This window comes from Caretta caretta, chromosome 11, assembly GCF_965140235.1.
Source record: "Caretta caretta isolate rCarCar2 chromosome 11, rCarCar1.hap1, whole genome shotgun sequence".
Lineage (NCBI taxonomy): Eukaryota > Metazoa > Chordata > Testudines > Cheloniidae > Caretta > Caretta caretta.
This window is the reverse complement of record NC_134216.1, coordinates 79,311,365-79,337,369: the sequence shown is the minus strand read 5'-3', so window position 1 is coordinate 79,337,369 and position 26,005 is coordinate 79,311,365. Positions and strand designations below refer to the sequence as shown.

Below are 26,005 nucleotides of genomic sequence, written 5' to 3'. Positions count from 1 at the left end.
GATTACATACACTTACATTCTTCATCCCTGCCTGCTGTCATCCTTGCATAATCTGGCTGCCTTATTTGTGGAATTGCTTGGGAGAGGAAGGAACACTTTTCTGTTTTTATTTTGAAAATAAGGAAATATCAGATTGTTCTTTCAGTTTACTGTGGTGCAGGGTTGACTTACTGTAGAATTAAGACTAACTAAGTCTTAAATTGCTTTTGTGGCAGAGATCTATTTCCTGTTAAGTAAATGATTTTCAGATAATGGGATAGATTTGATCCCTACCTAGTTGATTTTAGAATGAAGTATGTATCTTAGTGCTGGGCAATTCACACCTTTTCTCTTGTTCGCAGTGTTAGTTGCAGCTGTGTGTGTCCCAGGATATTGGAGACATAATGTGGGTGAGGTAATATCTTTTATTGTCCCAACTTCTGTTGAGAGAGATAAGCTTTCAAGCCACACAGAGCTCGTCTTCAGACTGGGAAAGGTATTCACAGCGACACCGCAAAATGCAAGGTGAAACATATTGTTCAGCATAAGTAGTTAGTGCATATTGTAAGGGACCGTTCAAGGTAGACACCACATCCCCATTGACCATCATAACAAAAAAGAATCATCTGACTGGATGCCACAGAGTGGATGAAACACACTTGATCATTTCACTGATTGCTTCAGGGAAAAAAGTTGATTGTAAAATCCTTAACAAACATCACATTCACCATAATCTCCCCACTGCTGAGAGGACAGCCCTATAGTCCCTGAAATCTAACCACCAGATAGTTATCAAACCAGCAAAGGGGCCCCATTGTAGTCCTCAACTGTGATGATTAAGTTAACGAGGCCAATGAACAACTCTCTGACACCACCTAAAATATAGAACTCACAGAAGACCCCATGCCACAGTTTACCCAGGAATTTAAGGATATCATCAAATCCTTCCCCAAACAAATGAAGAGAAACTCTACAAACTCATCCCCCATGAACTCACCCCAGGGACCTTCTGTATACTTCCTAAGATATACAAACAAGGGAATCCAAACAGACGCATCATATCTGGCCATGGCACCCTTACTGAAGGAATATTGGGATTCATAAAATCCATCCTCAAACTGCTTACCACACAAAGGGCCAGCTTCCTCCAGGACACAACTGACTTTCTGTACAAACTCCGCAACATTAACAAGCTGCCTCAGAACACCATCTTTGCCACTATGGATGTCTCTTCCCTATACACCAACATCCCTCACAATGACAGCATAGCTGTCTGCCTCAAATATTTACAAGTCAATGGACAACTCTCGGATATCCAACCCAAACATGTCGCCAAACTCATCCATTTCTTCCTCACTCGTAGCTATTTTACATTCACCAGCAAACACTTTGTCCAAACCGTGTGTACTAGGATGGCTTCCCAATATGCCAACCTCTTCATGGGCCACCTTGAAGAAGAATTTCTCAACAAATGCACCAGGAAACCAGTGATATCCTTGAGATTATATATCAATGATATTTTCATCCTCAGGACAGACGCCTTAAGCACCTTCATAGATTTCCACCACAACTTCAAACAACCGCCACCCATCCATCAAACACTCTCTGGAACGTTCCAACGCTACCATCAACTTCTTGGACACCACAATGAGCTTCAACAGTGGAACCCTATAGATCACCATATACAAGAAACTCATGGATCCCCACGTCTACCTTCTTAGATCCAGTAACCAGTCCAAACATACCAAGCAGTCTGTTTATGTACAGCCAGGCACTCAAATACCACAGAATATGCTCTGAGAAGAAAGTCCGTGATATACATCTTAACACACTTAAAACCGCCTTCACCAAACAAGGACACTACACCAGAGAAGTAGATCGTACATGGAATGTACCATCCAAATACCCTAAGAGAACCTGCTTCAATACAGAAATAAAAACCCTTCTGACCACGCACCCCTACTTGTCACCTCACACTGGAACCCATATGGGGTATCGTCAAACAAATACAACCCATACTCAATGGGGACCCCCATCCTGAAAAAAATCTTTCCTGACCCCCCTCCTCTGGTCTTGAAACAATCCCCCAGCATCTCCAAGCTCATCATCAGAAGCAGGATCCCCACAGACCAGAACACACCAACTCAAAGTAGCACCAGACCCTGCCAGACCAACAGATGCAAAACCTGCAGACATATCTCCATTGCTACAATGATCAACATCCACTCTCCCGCTCCCCCACCACCACCTCACCTTTCAAGATCCGTGTATCCTACACATGCCTATCACATGTGGTGTACCTCATCCAGTGCACTAAATGCTCCAGCAACAGCTTTGTGGGTGAAACCAGACAATCACTGTGTGCTCAAATGAATTCACACAGGAAAATGTTCAGACAAAACCATCCTGTCACCTGTGGTTGAATGCATCTCACAAAGCAATCACTCTATATCTGACCTCTCAGTCCTTTATCCTCAAAGGAAATCTGCACACCACTTTTTCATAAGATGACCCTGTGAGCTTAAATTCATGACTCTGCTAGATACTGAAAATCGTAGCCTGAACTGGATTTATGGCTTATTACAACAGTCTGTAACCCATTAATCCTCCTTTTTGTCCTATAACTGCAGAGTTGTTAATGGGCCACGCTACCTTGAATGGTCCCTTACAATATGTACTAAGTACTTATGCTGAACAATCTGTTCCACCTTGAATTTTGCTGTGATGCTGGGAGTACCTTTCCCGGATCTGAAGAAGAGCTCTGTATAACTCAAAAGCTTGTCTTTCTCACCAACACAAGTTGATCCAATAAAAGATATTCCCTCTCACACACACACACCCGTCTCAGCTTTTTTCTTGACATTTTACAATAAGTTCTTTCAGCCCATTTGGACGATCTGTGACGCAGAATAATTTATTAGGAGAAATCATTTCTGGGATTTAGATCTGCCTGTCCCATCTTTCCATGAACTTGTCTTTGGACTAGCATGAAGGCACTACTTTTGATAAGCACTCTTTACACTATGCTGTTGATCGAAGTAGTTGTATTTTCAGTTGTTTAGAAATGTTGGATAGTTTTGGGTAAAATAATAATCAGTTCAGATTGATGGATTTGAGTCATAGAAACTGAAGCTGCAGGTAAGAAAATTAGATTTTTTTTTAATATTGACTGAGTTATATTTCAGTTCTGCTTTACAGATAGGTTGCATGAATTAACGTTTGTGAGTCAGCATCAGACTTTGTAAAAATACTTCAACTATTGGAACTTAATTAAATATCCTTTTTCATGGTAACCTGTGGTAATAGTTTTTAAACCTGGCTCTTGGATGGAATAGTTTACTTTTTCTAAAAAAAAAAAAAAATTGGTCTCTTTGTAGTGGGAGATACAAGCATTCATACATCACTGGCCAGATACTGTCTGTTAGTAGATGTGAATTGTTTACATGAGGTGGAATTGTATTTCAGGTGTAGATCCATCCCTGCAAGCAGAGAACAGAATCCCAGGCTCTTCACAGGCTACAGCTGCTGTATCTAAACAGCAAAAATCACGGTCTACCAACTCCAGAGATGAGCGCTTCCGATCTGGTAAGGAAAATCTATGCAGCTAAAACAAAATGGGTGCCCCAACAGTATCGTTACACCCATAAAGAGGAACAGATATTATGCTTAAGGGGCCAAGTGAAGTGCGTTCCATATTGGAAGAAGGCAAGATATGAGGAAATGTGTCCAAGCAGCTGTGCTGTATGTACACATAGGCAATGCTTGGCCAACTCCAAAGTGGAGAAAATGATTGGGGAAGAAAGAAAATCATAAACACATTCTGATGTTTTCCTTGTTATGGACTTAAACCATGCTTAACAATTTCCTCTCGTCAGCCGGTCCTGCTTCCTATCATTGGTGCTAATTTTTCCAGGGCTGTGATTTTTTTTTTCACATAAGGGTTATAGAATTACCATATTTACCAAAGTTCTCTTTCAAACATTTCCTGACTTGAAGCAAATACACACAAGAAAGGGAAACATCACAATGGATATTCTACATGAACTTTTAAACATGCTTCAGTGCAACAAAGAAACCTGTTTTTGGAAATTTCTATGAAAATATCCATATCCTCCTCATATCCTGCTTCCATTGTTACTGCTCAGGTGGCTAAAATACATTGTGTTTTGATGTGAAATTCCTTCTCACAATACTGAGAAAGGCAGGTGCTTTTTGGAAGCAGTCATCTGGTAAGTCTGTCCACGAGGTTCTAACTAGAATGCTATTTCGGTGTGCTGTTGAGGGTAACTACATGTCCCAGGACTGGGGAGGAAGGAGCAAATGGCTGCATAATCTAAATTTTTGAAGTAATATCCTACTAATCCTTGGGTCGCCTTGCTTTTAACTGCTCGGCACCCCTACATTTTTACTGCTGGCATTCCCATTGAGAAAACCCTGCTCTTAAAATCAAGGCATTACATCTCCATGGTTTATTTTTTGAATAATCCAAGGGTTGATGGGATCTTTTGTGTGTTTTGGGTAGCATGTGCAAGGGCTTTTAGGAAAGATATGTGCTATCCAAAGAATAGATTTTCTGAAGTTTGGGGATGAGCATAATAATAAATATCAATGAGAATTAATTAAATGGGATACTTAAGGTTAACTTTAATATATAATTTAGTCATTTGCTTTAAATTCCATCTCTTTTGTGTATCAGACTTATTTGCAATATAATTTTACTATCCGCAAACAAAGTGTTTTATGTGTATCTAAAAATACACTGTAGAGGAAGCCTGTCATTGGTTAATGTGGAGAAAAGGACAAACTAGGGCAGTAACTATGAGAGGGCCTTTTGTGTCTAAAGGTGTTGGTAGTACAATAAAAAGATTCTGTATTGTGTGGAAGGGTTTAGCATAGAAACATTGACAGTAGACCCTCAGAGTTCCAAACCCCTCGGGAATGGAGGTGGTTTGTAACTCTGAACAAAACGTTAGGGTTGTTCTTTCAAAAGTTTATAATTCAACGTTGACTTAATGCACTTTTGAAACTTTACTATGCAGAAGACAAATGCAGGTTTTAACCATCTTAATTTAAATGAAACAAACACAGAGTTTCCTTACCTTGTCAAATCTTGTTTTAAATCTTTCCCTTTATATTTTTTAGTAGTTTACGTTTAACACAGTACTGTACTGTATTTACCCCCCCCCACCCCCCCGATTGTGTACTTTCGGTTCCGAATGAGATGTGTGGTTGACTGGTCAGTTCATAACTCTGGTGTGCATAACTCTGAGGTTCTACTGTATTCCCACTGTTAATGGTTATTGGGGTAGTCTTGAGAAGAATTTCAGCTTGCATACATATATATCAGATTTCAGAGTAACAGCCGTGTTAGTCTGTATTCGCAAAAAGAAAAGGAGTACTTGTGGCACCTTAAGACTAACCAATTTATTTGAGCATAAGCTTTCGTGAGCTACAGCTCACTTCATCGGATGCAGTGAAGTGAGCTGTAGCTCACGAAAGCTTATGCTCAAATAAATTGGTTAGTCTCTAAGGTACCACAAGTACTCCTTTCCTTTATACATATATATCAGTAAGTGAACACTCTTTCAGAGAACAGTCATAGTTGCTGCCACTGCTGTTCCTCTTCTTTGTTCCAAAAACTTCAGTTAGTATTTCTAGAGCAGTGTTCAAAATTGACTTTTAATTTAATTCCGTTAAACATTCTGCTGATGTTTATCACAATTTCTAAACCTAGCAAATCCTTTCTTTTTGAATTTCAAGTTTTCGGAGTGACCAGATTTTGAACAGTCAAGAAAAAATCAGTCCTGTTTTGATATGACTGCTGAATGAATGGTGCTTCTAACTTGGTTTTTATCTTTTGTGACAGTTACTGATCGCTGTCAGAGACATGATAATGTATTGGTTGAATCCACTGGTCTCATCTAGTATGGCGATTACTATGATTAGGTTATTTTCACTTTCTGCTATACCAACTAAAACCTATCCTTAAAATACCAGCGGGGAGTGATTTCTGTGTTTCAAAGCTTAAAATGTGGTGTTAGAGAGGAAAAAATTCTCAGTTGGAATTTATGTAACTGGATTCTTTTGTCCCTGTGTGGTGTTTCAGAAGACCCTAGTATGCTAAGATGATACCAGATTCATTGTTAAAAGGGCATGTCTTGATTTATATTCAGCTTATGGTACTGTTTAGCCATGTGCCCAGCCAAGATCATATAGACATGACATCTTTCAGAGGCCATGATTTTTTAGAATAAATCCAGAGAGCTTGCAAGCTCAGACCTGTGAAGCAAGCAGCTCCCTCCATCTTTAGTTTATTTTTATGACCAAAGGAGATAAAAGGACAAATGTGAGTGTATTTTGTCTTCATTTCCCCTGAGTTTTAATATTAACTGAGAAAATGTTATCCAGGCTTGTTCTATTTCCCATTCAGACAAGAAGTGCTGGTCTATGGGCTTGCTTTTAGTTTTGTTTGAAATACAGTAAAGAATTTTAGCTTAGTGGTTGTTGATTTAATTATCCTTCCCCAAAATGTTTCAGCCTGAATAACAACCAACATAATAAGATGAGGTTTTTTTTCAAAGTGCACTCTTTACTTTAGCTAAAAGATGTAACTTATATGAGAGACCCTTGTGATGCTGCATCACAGAACCTTGTGGGGAGCATGTCTAATCAAAGTAGTGTTAAGTGCCAGCGACAGATTCTACAACATTTGGGCTCCTGATGCCCCTAACAGTAGTAGAACTAAACTGGTATTAGCAGTGGGAGAAAAGTTTTGGAAAATTTCTCTCCTGTAGGAAAGACTTAGAGAAAATTGTTTCCCATTATGCTTGCATAGTACCAGAGCAGCCATGGATTCCTGCATTGAACCAAATGGCATGTTAATTGAACATTGGACTTTCCATATTGGATATGAGCAGCAATCCAATATTCTGACTCCAGCACCAGGTGCTTCAGAGGAAAGAATAAGGAACCACATGATAGATAATTGTGAAATAAGCTGTGCAAAAGGGAAGTTTGTTTCTGACCACAGCCACTTAGTAGTTGGCCTGTGTCCTGAAATATGACAGTCTCTTTTCCATTTCAGTCTAACAACTGTAGCTGTTGATGTTCATACATACATATTATCCTTCTTTAATTGCTGCTAAGTTCTTAGCTTCAGTAGTGTCTAAGCCAATTAGTTCCACATAGTTTAAGTTGTGTTTAAAAATTAAAAAGGTATTTTTATCACTTTAAAATGTTATTGCATTTTATATTACTCTGGATGTCCCCCTGTGCTAGTATAATAAGAAGGGTAAATAGGAGTTTCAAACTGACCTTCTGGGTACTGGTCTGCTCTCCATACTTCTGTCATATCCCCTCTTTTTTGTTTCCTTTCTAATTTATAGTCCTGATCTTTCTAATCTCTCCTGGTACCAAAGTCTTTATATGCCTCTACATATTTTTTCTTGCCCTTCTTTGTACCCTTTCTATATATGCGGTATCTTTTTTTAGGATGAGATGATTGAATGGAGCACAGTATTGCAGGTCAGGGATCTCTTTCTGGAGTCATTAGTTAAAATTGTTCCTCCTTATGGTCGTTACCTTGCACTTATATACAATTGAATCCATCTGCCAATTGCTAGCCTTAGGCAAGTCTTCCTATAGTTCCTGAGCCTTCTCTCATTCTGACTAACCTAAATAATTTTGTCCTCCACAAATTTTGCCACTTCACTGTTTCTTCCCCTTCTCCAGAAAATTAATGAATATATTAAATAGCACTGATCCTAGTATGGGTCCTTAGTATTAAGTGCAGAAGTAGAAGGAAAAGAGAATGAACTGAAAATGTATAAGAAGATACACGATATATTTATAGGAAATAAGGGGGGAAATGGGCTGAGGGCATAAAAGGAAAGAAAATATCGCACATCTTAGTTTTAAATTACTTTTAAAACAGTAAATAGAAAATTGATTGACAGTATGTTTCAGTTAAATACTGGATACAACAACAGTTTTCTTTAAAATGGAAAAGGCATTGCACAGGTCTTTTCCCTCTTTGGTTAGTAGGCTTGGCCCTCAGCTTAGTAAGCATTGCCATTACTGTCCTCTTTATCTGTTGGACACGGACTATTCCTACTTCTCGGGACAGTGTCTGTTGAAACCAAGTCTCAGAGCAGCAGCCGGGTTAGTCTGTCTTCGCAAAAAGAACAGGAGGACTTGTGGCACCTTAGAGACTAACCAATTTATTTGAGCATAAGCTTTCGTGAGCTACAGCTCACTTAATCGGATACATTCAGTGGAAAATACAGTGGGGAGATTTATATACATAGAGAACATGAAACAATGGGTGTTACCATACACACTGTAAGGAGAGTGATCACTTAAGGTGAGCTATTACCAGCAGGAGAGCGGGGGGGGGGGGGGCGCTAACCTTTTGTAGTGATAATCAAGGTGGACCATTTCCAGCAGTTGACAAGAACGTCTGAGGAACAGTGGGGGGTGAGGGGGGAATAAACATGGGGAAATGGTTTTACTTTGTGTAATGACCCATCCACTCCCAGTCTCTATTCAAGCCTAAGTTAATTGTATCCAGTTTGCAAATTAATTCCAATTCAGCAGTCTCTCATTGGAGTCTATTTTTGAAGTTTTTTTTGTTGAAGAATTACCACTTTTAGGTCTGTAATCAAGTGACCAGAGAGATTGAAGTGTTTTGAATGTTATAATTCTTGACGTCTGATTTGTGTCCATTTATTCTTTTATGTAGAGATTATTATGTAGAAATTATTTTCATTTTGTTTAAAGTGTTTGGCAATGGTTTGATGAATAGACATTTTCATTTTATCTGGGTAGTCAGACTTGAAAACTTTGAGTGGGAATGGTTTCCTGGACGCTTGCATCTTTAAGGGCAGGAGCCAAATTTGCTATCATAGAACACTGTTTCTCCAACATTATTCATAGAATCATCATCATGCTAGACCTTTTATTTTTTTGGTGATCAGAAGTGAACTTGATTTCATTTTCATTAGATAATATGGGAAAATTTTTCTTGTGGCAACATGTGGGAAAGAAATAAGGTGTGTTAAGGGAAGAGAAACCAATTACTTACTCTTTCTATCAGCCAAGTAAATTATGGCTCTGCCCAGTTGTTTTGTGGGGGCGAGACCTCTTAATTTTGAAAATAAAGATATTTCACGTAAGAAATAAATCTTAAGTGGATATAGGAGGGAGGCTCAGGGTGTGATATTCAGGCTGAGGCTCGGGAGCCGCAAGTGGCTCTTTAATGTGTCTCCTGTGGTGCTTTGCAGTACATGACGACACTAGAACCCTGTGTGATTTGATTATTAACCAAACTCAGTTATTAAGCAGTCAGGATGCTTTTTCTGTTACTAACTTACTGTAAATACTTGGTCAGTCATTTTTCTGGTAGAAAGATATACTAATGAAACAATGAGGTCACGCTCCTGTGGCTCTTTTGGGTAATGTTGATCGCTAATTTAGCTTCTGAACCACTGAGGTCTAAGGGCTTGTCTACACCACACAGCTTTTAGTGAGAAGGCTGCGTTGACACAGCCTTGTCGCTAAAAGTCAGCATGTGTAAATGCTCTTTTTCGATACTTTGTCTGCACTTTTGCCGACAAAATACTTCCAGACCCGCGAGCGGCGTTAGCTTTGTCGGCAGGAGAGCGGTGCTGCTGATAAAGCCCTGTTCACGCTGCCACTTGTGGCAGCAAAACTTTTGTCTTTTGCGGGGGAGCTTTTTTAAGTCCCCATGAAAGAAAAAAGTTTTATCGACAACTTCACAGTGTAGACAGGCCCTGAGGATCACTGCGTTAAGGAGTTGAGAAGGCAGTAGAAGATTGTGGTTGTGATTGTGGCATTTATGAATAGAATGAGTTAATACTGACTCTCCACCTTTTACTTTTCACCTCTTAATCCAGTATTTCCCAAACATTTGAAAGCTGAGTCTCTCTCAGGAAAATGAAACTAAATGTGCCCCCCAGCTCCGAACCCAAATCTTTCAGGTGGTGTTTAAAGTCCTACCCATCTTAATTTATATCCTCCACATATGCATACTTACATGCCCTTACTTACCAGCTAGACTTCCATATCCCTATATGGGGCACACTCTACCAATTGGGAAAAGCTGTCTTAATCTGTGCAGTTATTCACTGTGCTGTTTAGTTTAACATGAACAATAAATATTATCCATTTACCATCTTATTCTGGGAGGACTTGTCTGGAAAGTGAAACCTTTATTTATTTGTTTTGCTAATTCCTATTGAATGCTGCTTTAGTATCACAACAATATAACATTTTAATTTAGAGAGAGAAGGTGGGTGAAGTAATATCTTGTATTGAACTAACTGTGTTGGAGAAAGACAAGCTGTTGAGACATACAGAGCTCTTCAGGCATGGGAAAAGTACTCAGAGTCACAGCTAAATACAAGGTGGAACAGATTGTTTAGCATAAGTAGTTAACACACACTCTTCTTTGAGTGATAGGCCTATTATAGTCCACTGGGGATTACGCATGCGCACCAGGCATCTGAAACTGGAAAATTTTGAGAAGTGTCTGTTGATCTGTGTATGCGCCCCAGCTTATTTTATGCCTCTGTCCAAGGGAATAAAGGGCAAGGCAGCCCGACTGCTTTTCCAGTTCCTTCTCACTGCTGCATTGTCGAGGTCACAATCTTCCATGTCCACACTTTGGCTTCATCCCACAAAATAATTATCTAGTTTGTAAATTAGTTTTAATAGTTCAGTGTTTTATAGAGCTATTAGTGTTTAGATTAGTGTCATGGTGGGGCCCTGCCTCGTACCCCATTCAGGTACTGGACTGTGCCCAGAACTCCGGGCGTCCAACTCTGCTTCCTGCCCGTGATTCTTCTCAGTCAGCAATGACCTCCAGTGCTGCCTGTACTGTCTTGTAGCCGCCCACATCACAGCGATGTGCGGTATGTGCTGATCGTTCCCTAGCCGTAACCAGGAAAGGTGGGAACTTCATCTCCACAAATACCTCATGGAGCAGGCCATAGGTCTGTCAGTCCCAGGCCAGGGGACCCCCTCCCCCGTACTTTGGCCTGATTCAGCAAGGATCCTTGCTGCTAAATCCAGCTCTGGTGCGGGAGAATCTGCCCCCACTTACCTCTCTGTGGGGTCCTGTCAGGAAGCACTCTTTTAAGCATGAAACTAAGTCTTCGTCTAAATCGACTTCAGAGAAGTCAGATTTGGCTGTAAGCAAGCCAATCAGCTCGCTTCATGAGGCCTTAGGACAGGGGTGGGCAAACTTTTTTGGCCTGAGGGCCACATTGGGGTTGCGAAATGGTATGGAGGGCCAGGTAGAGAAGCCTGTGCCTCCACAAACAGCCTGGCCCCTGCCCCCCCATCTCCCCCTCCCATTTCCTGCCCCCCTCAGAACCTTCAACCCCCCCTGCTCCTTGTCCCCAACTGCCCCCCGGGACCCCCCCCCCCCGACTGACCCAACCCCTGTCCACTCCCCTGCCCCCTGACAGGCCCCCTGGGACCCATCCAATCCCCACACACACACTCCTTGTCTCCTGACCACTCCCTCCTGGGACCCCGTCCCTAACTGCCCCCCCAGGACTCCACCCCCATCCAACACCCCCCCCCCGCTCCCTGTCTCCTAACCGCCCCCCGAACCTCCCCCCATCCAACCGCCCGCTGCCTGCCCACCAGGATGTCCTGCCCCTTATCCACCTCCGCCCCCTTATCAGGCCGCTCAGAGCAGCCGGACAGGCTTGTTGGAAAGCCTGGGAGGTGGGCAGGCGCAAGGTGGGCAGGCGCAAGCTGCGCTGCCGGGGAAACAGCGGAGGAGGGGCCAGGGGCTAGCCTCCCCGGCCGGGAGCTCAATTTGCCCACCTCTGCCTTAGGACATACAAAGTCCCAGAGACATGACAAGAAAGCTCATAAGCATTGGGCTGCATTGATACTGGTCCATGTTCTGTCGGTACCATTAGCCTTGGCACCTCCCACACCCTGGGATCCAGCAGCACCCATGAAGTTTGATCACCCTCAATTTTGGACACCGCTCTCTTTGTCTGCTGCAGTGGCTCGAACAAGTAGAGCTCCTCTCAGACCAGAGAAATCTGAATCTGTTGCTGCCCCACAGACATTTTCACTCTCCCAGATCCAGAATCCCCTTCTCCATTGAGCCCCTCTGTCGCCAGGAAGATGATAATATCTCTGGGGGAATCAACTGCACAGAATACATCTCCCCCTCCCATGGCACCGACAGAACCGCCACTGGAACCAGGATCATCCTTCTCTTCACTGGGAGATTTTGAACCACCTGATGAACACTTTCTTCCCCACGTGTTCTCCACCCCCCACAAAAGACCACACTGGTTTGGGACAAACCTCCAGCTCATCTAACTTGGAGTCAGTTCTACCGGAACCAGTAAGACTGCTATCTTCTTCTCCGGATGAGGTGGTGACTCTTACTCCTTTCCCGCTCTGTCCCCAGTGATTTCAGGCAGTTCCAGAACCACCTTTGCTCAGGTTTCAGAGTAACAGCCGTGTTAGTCTGTATTCGCAAAAAGAAAAGGAGTACTTGTGGCACCTTAGAGACTAACCAATTTATTTGAGCATGAGCTTTCGTGAGCTACAGCTCACTTCATCGGATGCATACCGTGGAAACTGCAGCAGACTTTATATATACACAGAGAATATGAAACAATACAAGTCTGCTGCAGTTTCCACGGTATGCATCCGATGAAGTGAGCTGTAGCTCACGAAAGCTCATGCTCAAATAAATTGGTTAGTCTCTAAGGTGCCACAAGTACTCCTTTTCTTTTCACCTTTGCTCAGTTACTGGAGAGCTTCAGATTCCTCTCAAGGAGATCCAGGACTCCCAGCACAAACTCTTTGACATCCTCCACGCACCCGGACACAACAAAATAGCTCTCCCCATTAGTGAAGCCATACTGGAGCCAGCTATCACATCTCTGCCATCCGCACTCCTATCCCTGAAAGGACAGAGAAGTGTTAAGTGCTAGCCAAAGGAGCGAGATTTTTGTCTTCTCAGCCCGCTGCCAACTCACTATTTCTGAAGGGGGTAGACAGCAACATCCCAAGTCTTCTACTGCTGATAAGGAAGGTAAATCCTGGATCTTCTGAGGACAAAGGTCTTCTCGTCATCCAGCCTCCAGTTCAGGATAGCCATTTACCAGTTGCCAGTGGCTAAATACGATTTCCTGAACTACGCCAAGTTTGCAGAGTTTACGGACAGCCTTCCGCAGCAGTCTAGAGCTCGTTTCCAAGTTCTGATAGATGAAGGCCAAGATTATTCTCCAATCTGAAGTCAATGCTGCTACCACCTCCTCTAGAGCTATGGCTACTGCAGTAGTGATGTGCAAGAAGTCATGGCTCTGTGAGTCAGGGTTCCCTAAGGAGGTCCAGAAAATTATCATGGACCTTCCCTTTGATGAATCACACCTCTTTCAACCAAAAGACGGTCGAGTCCCTCCATACCCTGAAGGACTCCAGGGCTTCCCTCCACTTACTGGGGAGACATACATCTGCCCCTTAAAGGAAATTTCACTTTCCATTGTTCAGATCTATACTTGTGGCTCAGTACTTTTTCCATCAGAGACCCTAAGAACCACCATGTAAGAGACAGGGTTCAAAAGTCCCTCTTCGCTACAAGTCTCTCTGCAGCTGACTCAGCACCTCAGTATCAGCTCCATGCTCAGCATTTTTGATGGGAGCTCGAGAGCCCTGGAATACTAAGCCCAACACTTCCCAACCCCCACATGCTGTTTGGGGGTCACCTAGCACTTTTTCAGCACTTGGAGTGCAATAACAACAGACAAATACATGCTAAATGTCATCCACTCTGGCTATACGATAGTTTACATCCTTATCTCCTCCAATTCCGCACCCCACCCCCTTTTCGGGGGTCACTCCGAGTATTCTTAATCAAGAGATGAATTCCTTATTGCAATGAGGAGCAACAGAACATGGAGACCAATCCTCGATCTCAACCGCTTCATTCGCAAACTCAGATTTTGTAGTCATGTTGGCAGCTATAATTCCATCTTCAGAAAAGGGCATGTGGTTTACAGCTCTTGATATGAAGGACACCTACTTTATTCAACCCGTTCACAGACACTTCCTCAGATTCAGGGTGGGCTCCAACCATTTTCAGTACAGAATACTCCCCTTTGAAATAGCAACTGCCCCCAGAGACTTTACCAAGACATTCTCAGCAGTAGCACATTACGTCAGACGTTGTGGTCTCATTGTCTTCTCCTACCTCGAAAACTGATTCCTTGCCACCAAATCCCACCAGAAAGCCTACATGTCAACTTCTATGATGCTATGCTCCTCCTCTCCTCATTGGGAATCAGAGTAAACACCAAAAAATGTGTTCTCACCCCCACATAATCTATGGACTTCATCCGGGCAACTTTGAAGTCATGTTTGTCTCTCTTAGGTCATATGGCCTCATGCACCTAGGTCACCTCATTCATAGGACTCGACCTTCATTGCCTTCAAACATGACTGCAGTTGGTATACTCTCCAAACTGCCATTCTGTGAACCTCGTGGTAACTGTTCTGGCCAATGTAGTATCTTCTCTGCTATGGTGGACAAATCCTCATGAGATGTGTGTGGGCACCACCTTTCTCCCTTTATTAAGGATGCATCCCTTTTAGATTGGTAAGCCCACATGAACAGCCTCGCGGCACAAGATACCTGGACATTTTGAGAGTCTAGGATGCACATCAATATCTTGTTATCGCTTCTCCCGTCAGCATAGGTACTCCACCTCCCCCAGAGCCAGTAGCTGTGTTGATGGGAGAAGCCCTCCCATCGCCAGAGCACTCTCTACACCAGTTTGTAGTGTAGACCAAGCCTAATAAATCTGTCTGCATTAATTATGCTTTAAATGAATTTTAGTGCTTAGTAAAAGTTGGATGCAAAACCATATTTGGCTCTTATTAAACGAAAATAAGGTGGTGTGCTTTTATTCCTTCTCTCCTCCTCAACCCCCATTAAATGATTTTGTTTTAAAGAAGACTTTGGGCTTATTTCCAAACACAACTGAACTTGATTTCTTAAACAGTTTTGAATATACTTTGGGGAAGCCACATTTATTAAAAGTTAATCACTTATGAGCTTGGTGGTCCTTCTACCTCTTGCATTTTATATTTGCAACACATAACCCTACTGTTAACTGTTTCATTATATATTTGCAAATCACTCTTAAACCCAGAAGAGAACGCTGTAATGACAGCATGCAGCTTTGTTTTTCTATAAATAGAACATTATTTTAAGCTAAGATTTCAGTATTCAGGAGCTGATGGACAGGAAATGAGATTCAGCATGCTAAATATTCACCAAAATATTCTGTTTATATATAGCATACTAGTCTTTCACATGAGTTTGAATCCTACTTAGGTCATAAATGAAAACATGCATTTGCCCTACCTACTCTCTGGACATCTACCCACTTCCCCAAACAATCACACAGTCTGGCATGATTTTCTTTCTCTCCAGGCTTGGGATACCTGGTGGGTTGCACGCCAGGATTGAAGTGCACAGGCAAAGTCTTGTGGAGAAAGCTTGTATAAACTCAATCTGCAATGTGACCCTGGCTTTGGCAGTCCTGTCACGTCCTTATTTTCATCAGGTCCAGTTTACCTAAAATTTAAAAATAACAGTAAGGGGGAGAAGGTGAAGAAGTCACAGATGACACAACTATTACAGGATGGCAGGTTTCCCAGACTTTGGGGGCTGAGTCTCATTCAGGGAAATGGAAGCAATTGCACTGTCACCCTACAGTCTTGCCATGTGGTATTAAAGGTATAAAATCTTAATTTATACATTTTCTGAGGCAGCCTGCTTCACTCTCCCCTTCCCCAGCCAATATGGGAAGTGCTGGTGTGACGTTACCTAATTAAAATATTACCATGCAAACCATTGTTGCTACCACTATTATATAATTCCAACAAATTTTATACAAAATGTGAAGCAGGGCCAGAAAGGGTTAAGCAGCTTGTAGGCTAAATAACCCAGAGTCAACCATTAGAGAGATGTTAGAAAGGTATGTAAATGATAATTAGGACCATTCCATGGTAGATAGGCTGGAACTTTGAAATGCAAACCTATATTGTTAGGAATCAGAGGTGATACTAATTGTATGTGTGCACTCATATCTTGTTAAGATGTTAGCCATGTAAACAGGCAGTTCCTGTCTGTCACTATCACTTTTGATTCGGAGATCAAAAGGAAATATTAACATTTAGATGAATCTTGGGTAATGTCATTGTCTATATGTCTCTGAAGTTTGAGATAAAACTGCCTAATGGATAAATTGCCTTGTGTTAATTTGGGTAACTAATTACTGGTGATGCTTAGGAAATAAGTCTCCATAATTGCCTATTGTTTACCGAGGGACTCCAACCTGTCACAAGAAGGTGTGAAACTGTATAAAGAAGGGCTTGTGTCCTGATCCTTTTTCTCTCAGATCTGCTTGATGCTTCATGCAGGGGAGGCTCAAGCCCAAGATAGAGCTCTCCAGTCTTGACTGGATCTCCCTGAATACAAACATTGGCCTATAACCTATGAGCTAATTCTGAAAGAACTCTTTGCAACTACAAAGCTCACCATCTCCACTATGAATCTTAATCTTAATAATTGTACTCATATCTGTATGTATACTGATCGTGTTAATCAATACTCTTTACTTTTTAAATAAATTTTAGTTTAGTTAATAAGAATTGGCTGTAAGAATCTGTTACCTTCAAGCTGTGCAGCCGCGTGGCCACGCAGCTGCCTATTAAGCCCTGCGCAGGGGCTCAGGGCTACGGCAGGGAGGGATGCCTCTTCCCCCAGTGCAGACCTGCTGCGGACTTTCCACGGCTGAGAGGAGCCCCTCCCTCGTTCCGGCCCAGCTGGAGCTGCCGTAGCTGGGGAAAGGCACCTCTCCTCTGTCCCAAGCTGCTGTGGTGAGAGAGGGCTGGGGGCGGGTGCTCTCTCCCATCACAGCCCTAGGGCAGCCTCTCATCCTGGTCCCGCCCCAGAGCCCACCCCCCGTACCCCAGCCCCACCCCAAAGCCCACACCCCAAGTAAGAGCCCTCACCCCCCCCACACACACAACCATCTGCCCCATCCCTAAGCCTCCTCTCGTACTCTGAACCCCTCATCCCCGGCCCCACCCCAGAGCCTTCACCCCTAGACGGAGCCCTCGCCCACTGCACCCAACCCTTAGCCCTAGCCCTAAGCCCTCTCCCGCACCCCAAACTTCTCATCCCCAGCCCACACCCAAGCCAGAGCACTCATCCCCCCCACACCCCAACCCTCTGCTTCAGCCCTGAGCCCCCTCTCGCACCCTGGACCCCACCCCAGAGCCCTCATCCCCCCCGCACCCCAACTCTCTCCCCACCTCTGAACCCCCTCCCACACTCTGACCCCCTCAGCCCCACCTCCCACCACATTAATTTTGTTATGTGCACCAATATGAAGGTGATGTGTCACACCTCACCTCCATATTGGTGCGCATAACAAAATTCATTCCGCAAATGCGTGGGAAAAATTAGAGAGAACACTGGTAAGTGTGTATTTGAGGGGGATCAGAGCATACTTGGGGAGACTTTGCAGTATGGATGTGTCACTGAGTTTGCTCGGGTAGATGAGTAAATGCAAATATGACAGCTGCTAAACTGCTGCTGGTGAGACCGGAAATAGGTTGCTTCTATTTCGTAGCTAAGTGCCGGTGAGATAAATGGATTCTAGAACAAGGGGCCTGAGCATACGTTGTCAGACTAAGTCATTAGTGTTCTGAACCGTGGTGCAGCACCAGTCATTTGTAAAGAAGGTTAAATCTGTGGTGTGTGTAATGTTTTGGAAGGAAAAGGTAGCTGTACTTCCATTTCATAACTATTTTTGTTGTTGTTTGTTACTATCTAGATGTCCACACTGAAGCAGTACAAGCAGCTTTGGCTAAATACAAAGAGAGGAAAATGCCCATGCCTTCAAAAAGACGCTCTGTTCTTGTACACTCTTCAGTAGAAACATATACACCTCCAGGTATCTAATAAGTCAGCATACATAAACATTGTCAGGTAAACTTAACATTGCAAATGTAATAAGTGAATGCTGTGTTTTGTTCTACTGACTTTGAAGTCTCCCATTGTTGCAGTAAGCTTCTTGCATGCTATGTGAACTTTAGTCCTGATGCTAAAATTTAGGTTGGATTTGGTCACTGTCAGAATTTTTCTTCCACAAGATTTTCTGTCTCTTTTCTTAAAATTTTGGAAGAGCTTTAGGGTGAATAGTAGCCCTTAAGCACAAAAAAATTGTTTATCTTCATTTGTAAAGTCTCATTCTGAAAGATAACATCGTGGCAAAAATATGTCAGAGCTTTATAGATTCTTTATTAAATGTTGCGTGAGATGCCTTTCTTTAAAATGGCTGCTGGGAAATGCTTTAAAAAGTTAAATTATTGAAAAAGCTCCTTGTTTGTAAAATAGCCTCCTAGTTTGTTTAAATCACTTATGGTTCATGCGTGGAGCTCATCTCTTGCTGTGAATTTGAGACTGTTTAGCCCAGAGTATATTAAAAAAAAAAAAGCCACAAAAACCCCACCCTGTTACTTCTATTACTTTTAAAGAGAGGAAAGACAAAAATATTAGGTGCCTTTTGCCTTCTCCTCACAGATCATCTTAAGGATAAGAAAAACCTCATTCTCCAGATAGCTTGGTAGGACAGCATGTAACTACTTTGGGGTCAGTGTCTTGTATGCAAATATAAGTGAATTTCTCACCTACTCTTACGTTTTGAACAACTGATTCTGTCAGTCCTTTTGTGTGCTGCCCTAGATTAGAGCCACAGTGAGCTCTGGTGCCTTCAGCTCAGTTCTATTTCTTAACACCAGCTGCGGAAGTACGGCCTGGGCTGTCGTGCCTCAGCTGTTTGCTGGGCCACACCTTTTTCTCTCAATCCCTCGGCCTTTGAAGAAAACTTTGCTATTTACATGTCCTTTGTGTAATGCATTTTTATGGATTCTTTGCCTACCTTTTTTAATAAAAATGTACTTTGAAGGGATATTTGTGGCAGTCTGAGTTCATGGTCTGTAGCTTCTGTTTCTCTTCCCCCTTACCCTTTTTGACTTTCAGATATAGAGAAGCTCATCACCTTTAAAAACTTTGCAAGTATTTTTGTTTGATGACACTGTTATGTTATAATCTATTAATTTCAGAAAAATATAACCAATAACAAGTTTACTTTGGGTCATGGACTGTGGTTGCTGGGATGTGGTTTCTGTCTGAAGTCTGTCTTGGACATCCGCAATGACTTTCACAAGTTAGATTTCAAGTTGGCCTGGATTGCCTCACCGTTAAAAGCCTCAAGTGAACCAGAGTTCAGCACCCAGCTACAGGTGAAGACTGCAGAGCTTCCTCATGGGGCAGCTCACATCCAAGTAGACAGCCTGAAGCTTCTATTCAGAGCCCTTGAAACATCCACCGTGCTTAGGGAATCCGGTGTCCAGGAAAGGTGATTTGAAGCGTCAGCTGTGGTGTCTTGGAGTAATCATGGTCAAAGCCTCTTTCAGCAACATCAGTCTTACAACTTCCTGTGACAGTGCAGCAGTTTGGGTCTGTCTGGGATGAAGCGTACTGTGAATAGGAGAGCGTACAGGAGTGTTGGCCTCAGGCTTGGTGGAAAACTACTTGCCATCATAAGTGCTCCAGTTTCTGAGGCAGAGGAGTTGAAAATGGTTAGATTCCACAGCCGCCTCCTTTCTTATAAAAGCCAAAACCAAAATGGAATTTCCCTCTATTTGAGAAAATGAAGTTGGTCATTGTTTTCTCTGGAAGCATTCCAGGACACCTCATTTGAAGTATCTGCTGATAGTTCCCCCTGCAAATAAAGGAATGTTTTTCACCTACTCAGTCCTGAGCTGATGTTTGATAGATGCATGAAAAGGAAATACTTGGTTACAAGAGGTGCTGGTTCTCCTTCCTAACACAAGTCTTGTGTCACAGGCTGTTGTCACCATTAGGAAGCCTGACAGTACACAGTTCCACCTTTTTCAGAAGGAGGGTTTGCCAGCCTGTAATGTCTGTTTCAGTGTGCATACCGATTTGGAATGGGAAAGGTCCACATCTTTGTGAATTTTCTTCCCTGAAATACATTTTAAGTGGTTCCTAGAGGTGTTTGGAAACATCGTGATATCAGATCTGAACTACGTTTGATTGGCAGCACAAGTAGCTCGCTCCAGAATCGAAGCATATAGACACGCGTTGTTGTGAACATTGAGCTTTTATGTAGAGATACAGCTGCGGCTTGTATGATGGTGGAAACCTTTTGGAGAAAAATGGGAAGTGTGTTTCTCAAACACAGTTTATTTACTTAGGCAACCATCCAGTCCTCCTCCCTCATAGAGTTGACAAGGGAAAGCACCCGCAAAGAAGCTAGTTATTACTTCTACTAGATTTGGGATGCTCCTAGTTCTCTGGCTGTCTTCCAACAGCAATCTGTGTTCTGAACCCTGCTTCTAGGAAGCAAAAAATCTGGTGTTTTGATAGAATTTAAAACAAGCGGCCAGTCATCTTGTATCTACTCAAGAGGACTACCCTGAGGGAGGGGAAACTAGCCCTTTTCCCCCTTGTGACCCTGATTACCTCAGGCACATTGAGTTCTGTTTATGAAACGTGGCTACAGAATTCAGATTAGATAAGCTTCTCCAAAGTTCCCTGCTCGAGAATGCTCTTGACATCAGTATCAGAAAGAAACTGCAGGATATACATTCTCTTAAAGTATCAGCCGCCTGCTAAAGGGAGGTATGTATATTCTGACATGCCTGTCACTGCTATAGCTGGTGCCAAGTGCACCCAGCAGGGTCCTTATAAGGAAGTAGAAGGCCCCAACTTATATCTAGTGAAAGAAATGGTCAACTGGTATCTCTAGGAACAATCATGTTTTTCCTAGGTGAGAGACACTGCTTATGAAATTTGGGACTTGCTGTGGTCTACAAACACAAGAGGGTACATCACCCAGCTGAGTTCCATGTCATTAAGGAGAGAGCTCCCGAACCATTTTAAGTCCTTTTTTGCAGTGGTGCTGCATGAATTCATAAAATACTTAGTAATGTTTGTACACAGAATAAGAGCAAATGTTTCCCCTTATTTGGAGGACTGGCCCATCAAGAAGGATGTCATTTTGGTAGGACAAGAATCAGTCTCTACCAGTGCTGGAGTCACTAGGATTTAGACCCAAAGTCTAAGCTTGTTCCTCAGACAATTGAAGGTTATACGACCCATGCTAGATGGGGCTCATGTAAAAAGACTGTACTCTAGGACGAGACATGGAATTTAAGGTTTGCCAGTCAGAAGGTTTCAACACAGACCTGCTGAAAACATTGAGCAGCATGGCCACAGGGATGTTTGTGTTACTCCTAGCACTCCTGCATATGAGGCAACCACTATGGGCCCTGAAGTCTCAAGGTTTGCAAGCCACACATTTCCTGCATAGCATCTGAATGACTGACTACAGTACATGTTTGAGTGGCAGTTCAGGGACAACCTGTAACTGGGAAAGTCTCCCAAATTACTCCAGTCCAAGTAACTATGAATGCTTCCTGCCTGGGATGGGGAGCTCACATGGCATAGCTTCGCACTTTCTAGGGTATGTGATATCTCCAAGAACAAAATCTACATCAAACTCTGCAGGCAAGGGTGGTCTTAAATGCTGTCCAGAGCATGACATATGTGGCAACCCAAATGGTGTCTTTGATCCAAACAGGCAGTTATGCTACCACATTTTATATAAACAAATATGGAAGAGTTGATTCACTTATTTCTTCTGTATGAACATTTCCCTTAAAGACATTACTAGTTGTCCCTTCCAAGTCAGGAAAGGATAACGTGATTACAAACAGGCTAAGTTGATCATTACTGTATCCTGGATCAGGGGCTGGTCAAGTAGAAAATAATTTTATCGCCCCTTCTATGAATGCAAAATTACTGGTGTTCTGTGTGCATCACCAAAAAGCTTCCTTTGGACAATGTCTTCCCAATCGGTTAGGAAGGGAAATTTCATGTCTGAATATCCTCTGGCAGTAAATACTTGACTAAGGTCAGAAAAAAGGTATTGATCTTCTGTTGGCCAAGGAAATAGCGTTTTTGACCTTGTAAAAATGCTGATAGCCAGTCCCATTGCACTGAGAAGCTTGCCACATCCAAGTATATGGAATCATGGCACTTTCCTGCATCTAAGCCTGGATACATTTCCCAATCCGCATGATTGCTAATGGGTTAAAGTTGAAGGATGTTGGTCTCTGAGGTTCACCTAACTGCCTGGAAATAGTCTAGCAGATGGGTGTTCAGTGCAAGTGGAAAATATTTGTGGCCTATCGAAAAAAGTCCCACGTGGACCATTTTTCATACTCCTCATGAACACCGCTGTTCATAAATCAGGATAACAGACTTCTTTCCAAATAGCACCTTTACCAGCTACTTTTGCTTTTTGCAATAATGTTCAAGGTACATCATTTTCAGTTTCCTGGTATCATGACCTGTGTGGGACTTAATGTGTGTAAACATTTTAATCTGTCTGTGTGGTTTTGACTACTTTGGAGAAGTTTTCTTAATACTTGGGAACTGAAGTTTCTCATACAAGCTGTCACTTCCTGGTTGCCGTAACTTCAGTTTACAGGGTGAGGAAGCTGCATATCTTAGTGACTTAAACTGAAGTTCAAGGATGAAATCCTTTCAGAGATTTTTAAATTCCCTTTTAATCAATTAGTCTCATCCTGTTAACATGTTCTTGTGTCCATCTGAATGTGTTTTTTTTTCCTGCATAAATATTATTGAATTGTGACTTCAGATATCATGCTGACATACATTTGGTCCAAAGGATGTTGGCTCTTGCAGCTAACCTGTGATCAGATTTCATTAGGGAGATTTGTAGGGCAGACATAGCATTCTCTGCACAGCTCTTCAAGAACCAAGTATGGAAAGTTATCAGAGCATATGTATTTGGTGACAAGAAACCTACTCATCTGTCACTATGGTTCTCTGGAGATATATCTGAGATTGATCACCACCCAATGCCCTTCATACTTGAGGGGTTGGTAACCCTCTTTGGTTACTTTTTTTGCATATTCAGTTTTCACCTTTAGCCTCAGAGGAAGTGCAAGTTCAGGCATTAAGGGTTTATGCTTTGGCTTCATTAGAAAGGCAGCTGCAATGGCCCCTGCTAGAGACAGCAGCCAAGAACTTTTAAACGATGGGAGTTCCCCAGAAGTATTATCCACAGGGTACAAATCCAAGCCTGCTGATCTCTGACAGCTGTATCTCTTCAAAGAACTATTGTTACAAATAAATGTATTTTTACTCAAAATATGTCCTGTTTGGCATAAATCCATAATTTGAGGTGAAATGGTCAGATGATATGAGATCTGCAAGTTTAGCTTCACTCAGCCCAGTTGAAGCCACTGGATGATTCTCTCTTTACAAGGGTGATCTCCAATTCTCATATCTTTGCACTGTTTAAAACCAGTCATTCTCAAATTACTGAGTGTTAAATTCTTGATACTTCATACATTATTCCCTGGAGTTATCTGGCAATATTCATGTTTGTTGCTATATGTAATCTGGGATTCTTCATGCAATTCCATATCAAAACTGTTCATAGTACATTACATTTGAACCGTTAAGCATACAAAGGTTAGGAAATACCAAAGTTAAGATTGTATGTATTCCACGTTAACTCTGTCTCCTGCCCATGTAGCATCATTTGAGAAAGTCTGGAAGAAAAATATCCAGAGGAGGAGCTTCAACCTCCAAGATTTTGCTGGTTTATGCAAATTGTACAGAGCAGTGTAAATGCCATAATCTGAAGCTATTTGGCTCCTAGACCATCTGAACACCACTTCTCCCTTGCACTGTTGCTGTTTCTCCGAAAGGACCCTTCTCTTGTGACTCTCAGGATCTCTGCTGCTGGGAAATGTCTGGCCTGGCAGAGATCCTAGGCTTCACCAAAGGACAATGGCTGTTCTTGTGTAGTTTAAGAACTCCCCAGCAAGACACCTTCCCCAGCTGCTGAGCTCTAAAATGTCTGTCAGGTTATGGCCAGGAGAAACCTGTCAGCCCAGTGGGGTTTGATGGAGACTGAGGGAATGTGAATGGTCCTGAGAGTCATTCAGAGTCCTCAACCCTTGTCTCAGCCCCTTCACTCCTTCCAAGGCTGGTTGGAACCTTTTCTCCACAATTTCACACCTTAAAAAACCTGGCAAGGGCCCTTCTGTTCACCTTACAGTCTTTAGAAGCTTTTCCCTCAGACTCAGTTATCTCTTTCAGTGTGAATGTATTTAGATTATAGATTACTAACCAGTTTGCTGTGACACTCGTTAGTTGATAACGTGTGCGCTGTGTCATTCCTTAGTTTTTCATTTAATGAGCGTAGCAAAAATAAAATAAATGCTGTGAACACTGAGATTCAGATGTTCATACCTCTGTCCAGGCAAGAACCAGTTTTTCTCAGGAAAAGGCCATGCAACCCTCTTCAGCAATGACTACTTCTATGCCCAATTTCAGCTTCAGACCTCAGCTATTTTGGCTGGAGAACTATTGTTTAAAAAAAAAAAAAATTTTCCATAATGCAACAAAATTAATTTCCCTCTGCTTTGTCACTCAAAACCAAGCAAACCTTACTTCCTTGAGCTGTTTGTCTTCTGCCCAAAGGTGGTGATTTCTAACATGGAATATTAGTCCAGAAGATGAAAGTTTCAGAAAGTTCTAAATAACTTTAAGCAGGCAGTTAAAATAGGAGTTATCAAACCTTAGCTGTAGCAATGCGTGTCTGGCTCCACTATAACAAAAGGCCTTAATAAGTTTCATCCATGTAGTGCACTCGATTAGATGTAATACACATACCTTTTTTGATTGGGTTCCTAATTTTTTATAGTTGTGATGAAACTAAACAAATGTAAAATTAATATTTCATTGAGCAGCACAGATTTACTAGCAGTAAATGAGCTGGCCTCTGGGTGTGCTTTTTGCTGTAATTGTTTTATGAATCTAGAAAAAGGAATCAAGCTATGCAGGGGTTCAAATGGAAAACAATGCTGAATTTTTAATTCTTAACTGTGGGGGTAGTTCTACTCAGACTACACAAAAATAGAGAGCAATAAGTGTGCGCGAAGGGTATATGTCCTTATTCCACATTGTTATGGTATATATTCAATAGTTTAGGCAGAAGTGGTTTATTTAGCAGATTATATTTTTGTCATTCCAAATAAAGCAGTTAAAATGCAATGTTTTGCTGTCAGACATTGTTTTCCATTGATCCTGCATAGAAGTTAAGCACCCTGTGAAAGGGTGGCAGTGGAACAGAATTTGTGCATGTGAATGTGCCATATGCTTAGTACATGTGTCTCATGTTTAGTGCATGAGAAACGACAAATGGAGAACATGGAAAGACTTCATGTTCCCCTTTATTGGGTCATTCCTACATTACATGCCTGTCATCATTATTTTAATCACAGACACATCGTCTGCCTCAGAAGATGAGGGCTCGTTACGTCGGCAAGGGCGGATCACCTCCACTCCGTTCCAGAGCCATTCCAGCGTAGAGCCCTGGCTTAACCGGGTTATCCAGGGTTCCTCCACCTCATCCTCTGCATCCTCCACCTCATCCCATCCCGGAGGGAAACCTGCTGCTGCTTCCAGTGCTGCCGCCGCTGCTGCCACTGTGCTTGCAGACCTTATGGCGCACGCTCAGCTAGGTCAGTAAAAGAGCCGCCTGTTTGTCGCTAAAAAGAGTAAAGAGCTGGTCAAGAAAACCTGAAAAATATAAGTGTGGTTAAACACGAAAGTCAGGTATTCTCATGAGTGCCATACTTTTCTAAGCAGTATTCCTAACTAAAGTATGATCCACGGGCCAGGTACGTGTCGTGTATTGTTTTCCACTATAAACAGAAATAGATACTTACAAATTGCAAACAAGCATTCCCTTGCTAAAACGTTAGTGTCCTGGTAAATCGAATCAAAGGTACCTTTTCTAGTTCATAAGAAACACCA

At 42.4% G+C, this 26,005-nt stretch overlaps 1 protein-coding gene across 7 annotated transcripts in view; it reads left to right on the top strand.

Annotated features, from left to right (window-relative positions):
- DIP2A (disco interacting protein 2 homolog A) overlaps window positions 1-26,005 on the top strand; it is a 257,094-nt gene that overhangs the window by 135,808 nt on the left and 95,281 nt on the right. For 5 of the 7 annotated variants that reach the window (XM_048869005.2, XM_048869006.2, XM_048869004.2 and 2 more), the window contains exons 3-5: window positions 3,445-3,564; window positions 17,889-18,008; window positions 25,471-25,710. In XM_048869005.2, coding sequence (XP_048724962.1) covers window positions 3,445-3,564; window positions 17,889-18,008; window positions 25,471-25,710 — 480 coding nt within the window. The remainder of the gene's footprint in view (window positions 1-3,444; window positions 3,565-17,888; window positions 18,009-25,470; window positions 25,711-26,005) is intronic. The other 2 variants (XM_048869008.2, XM_048869012.2) reach the window with 2 other exon arrangements.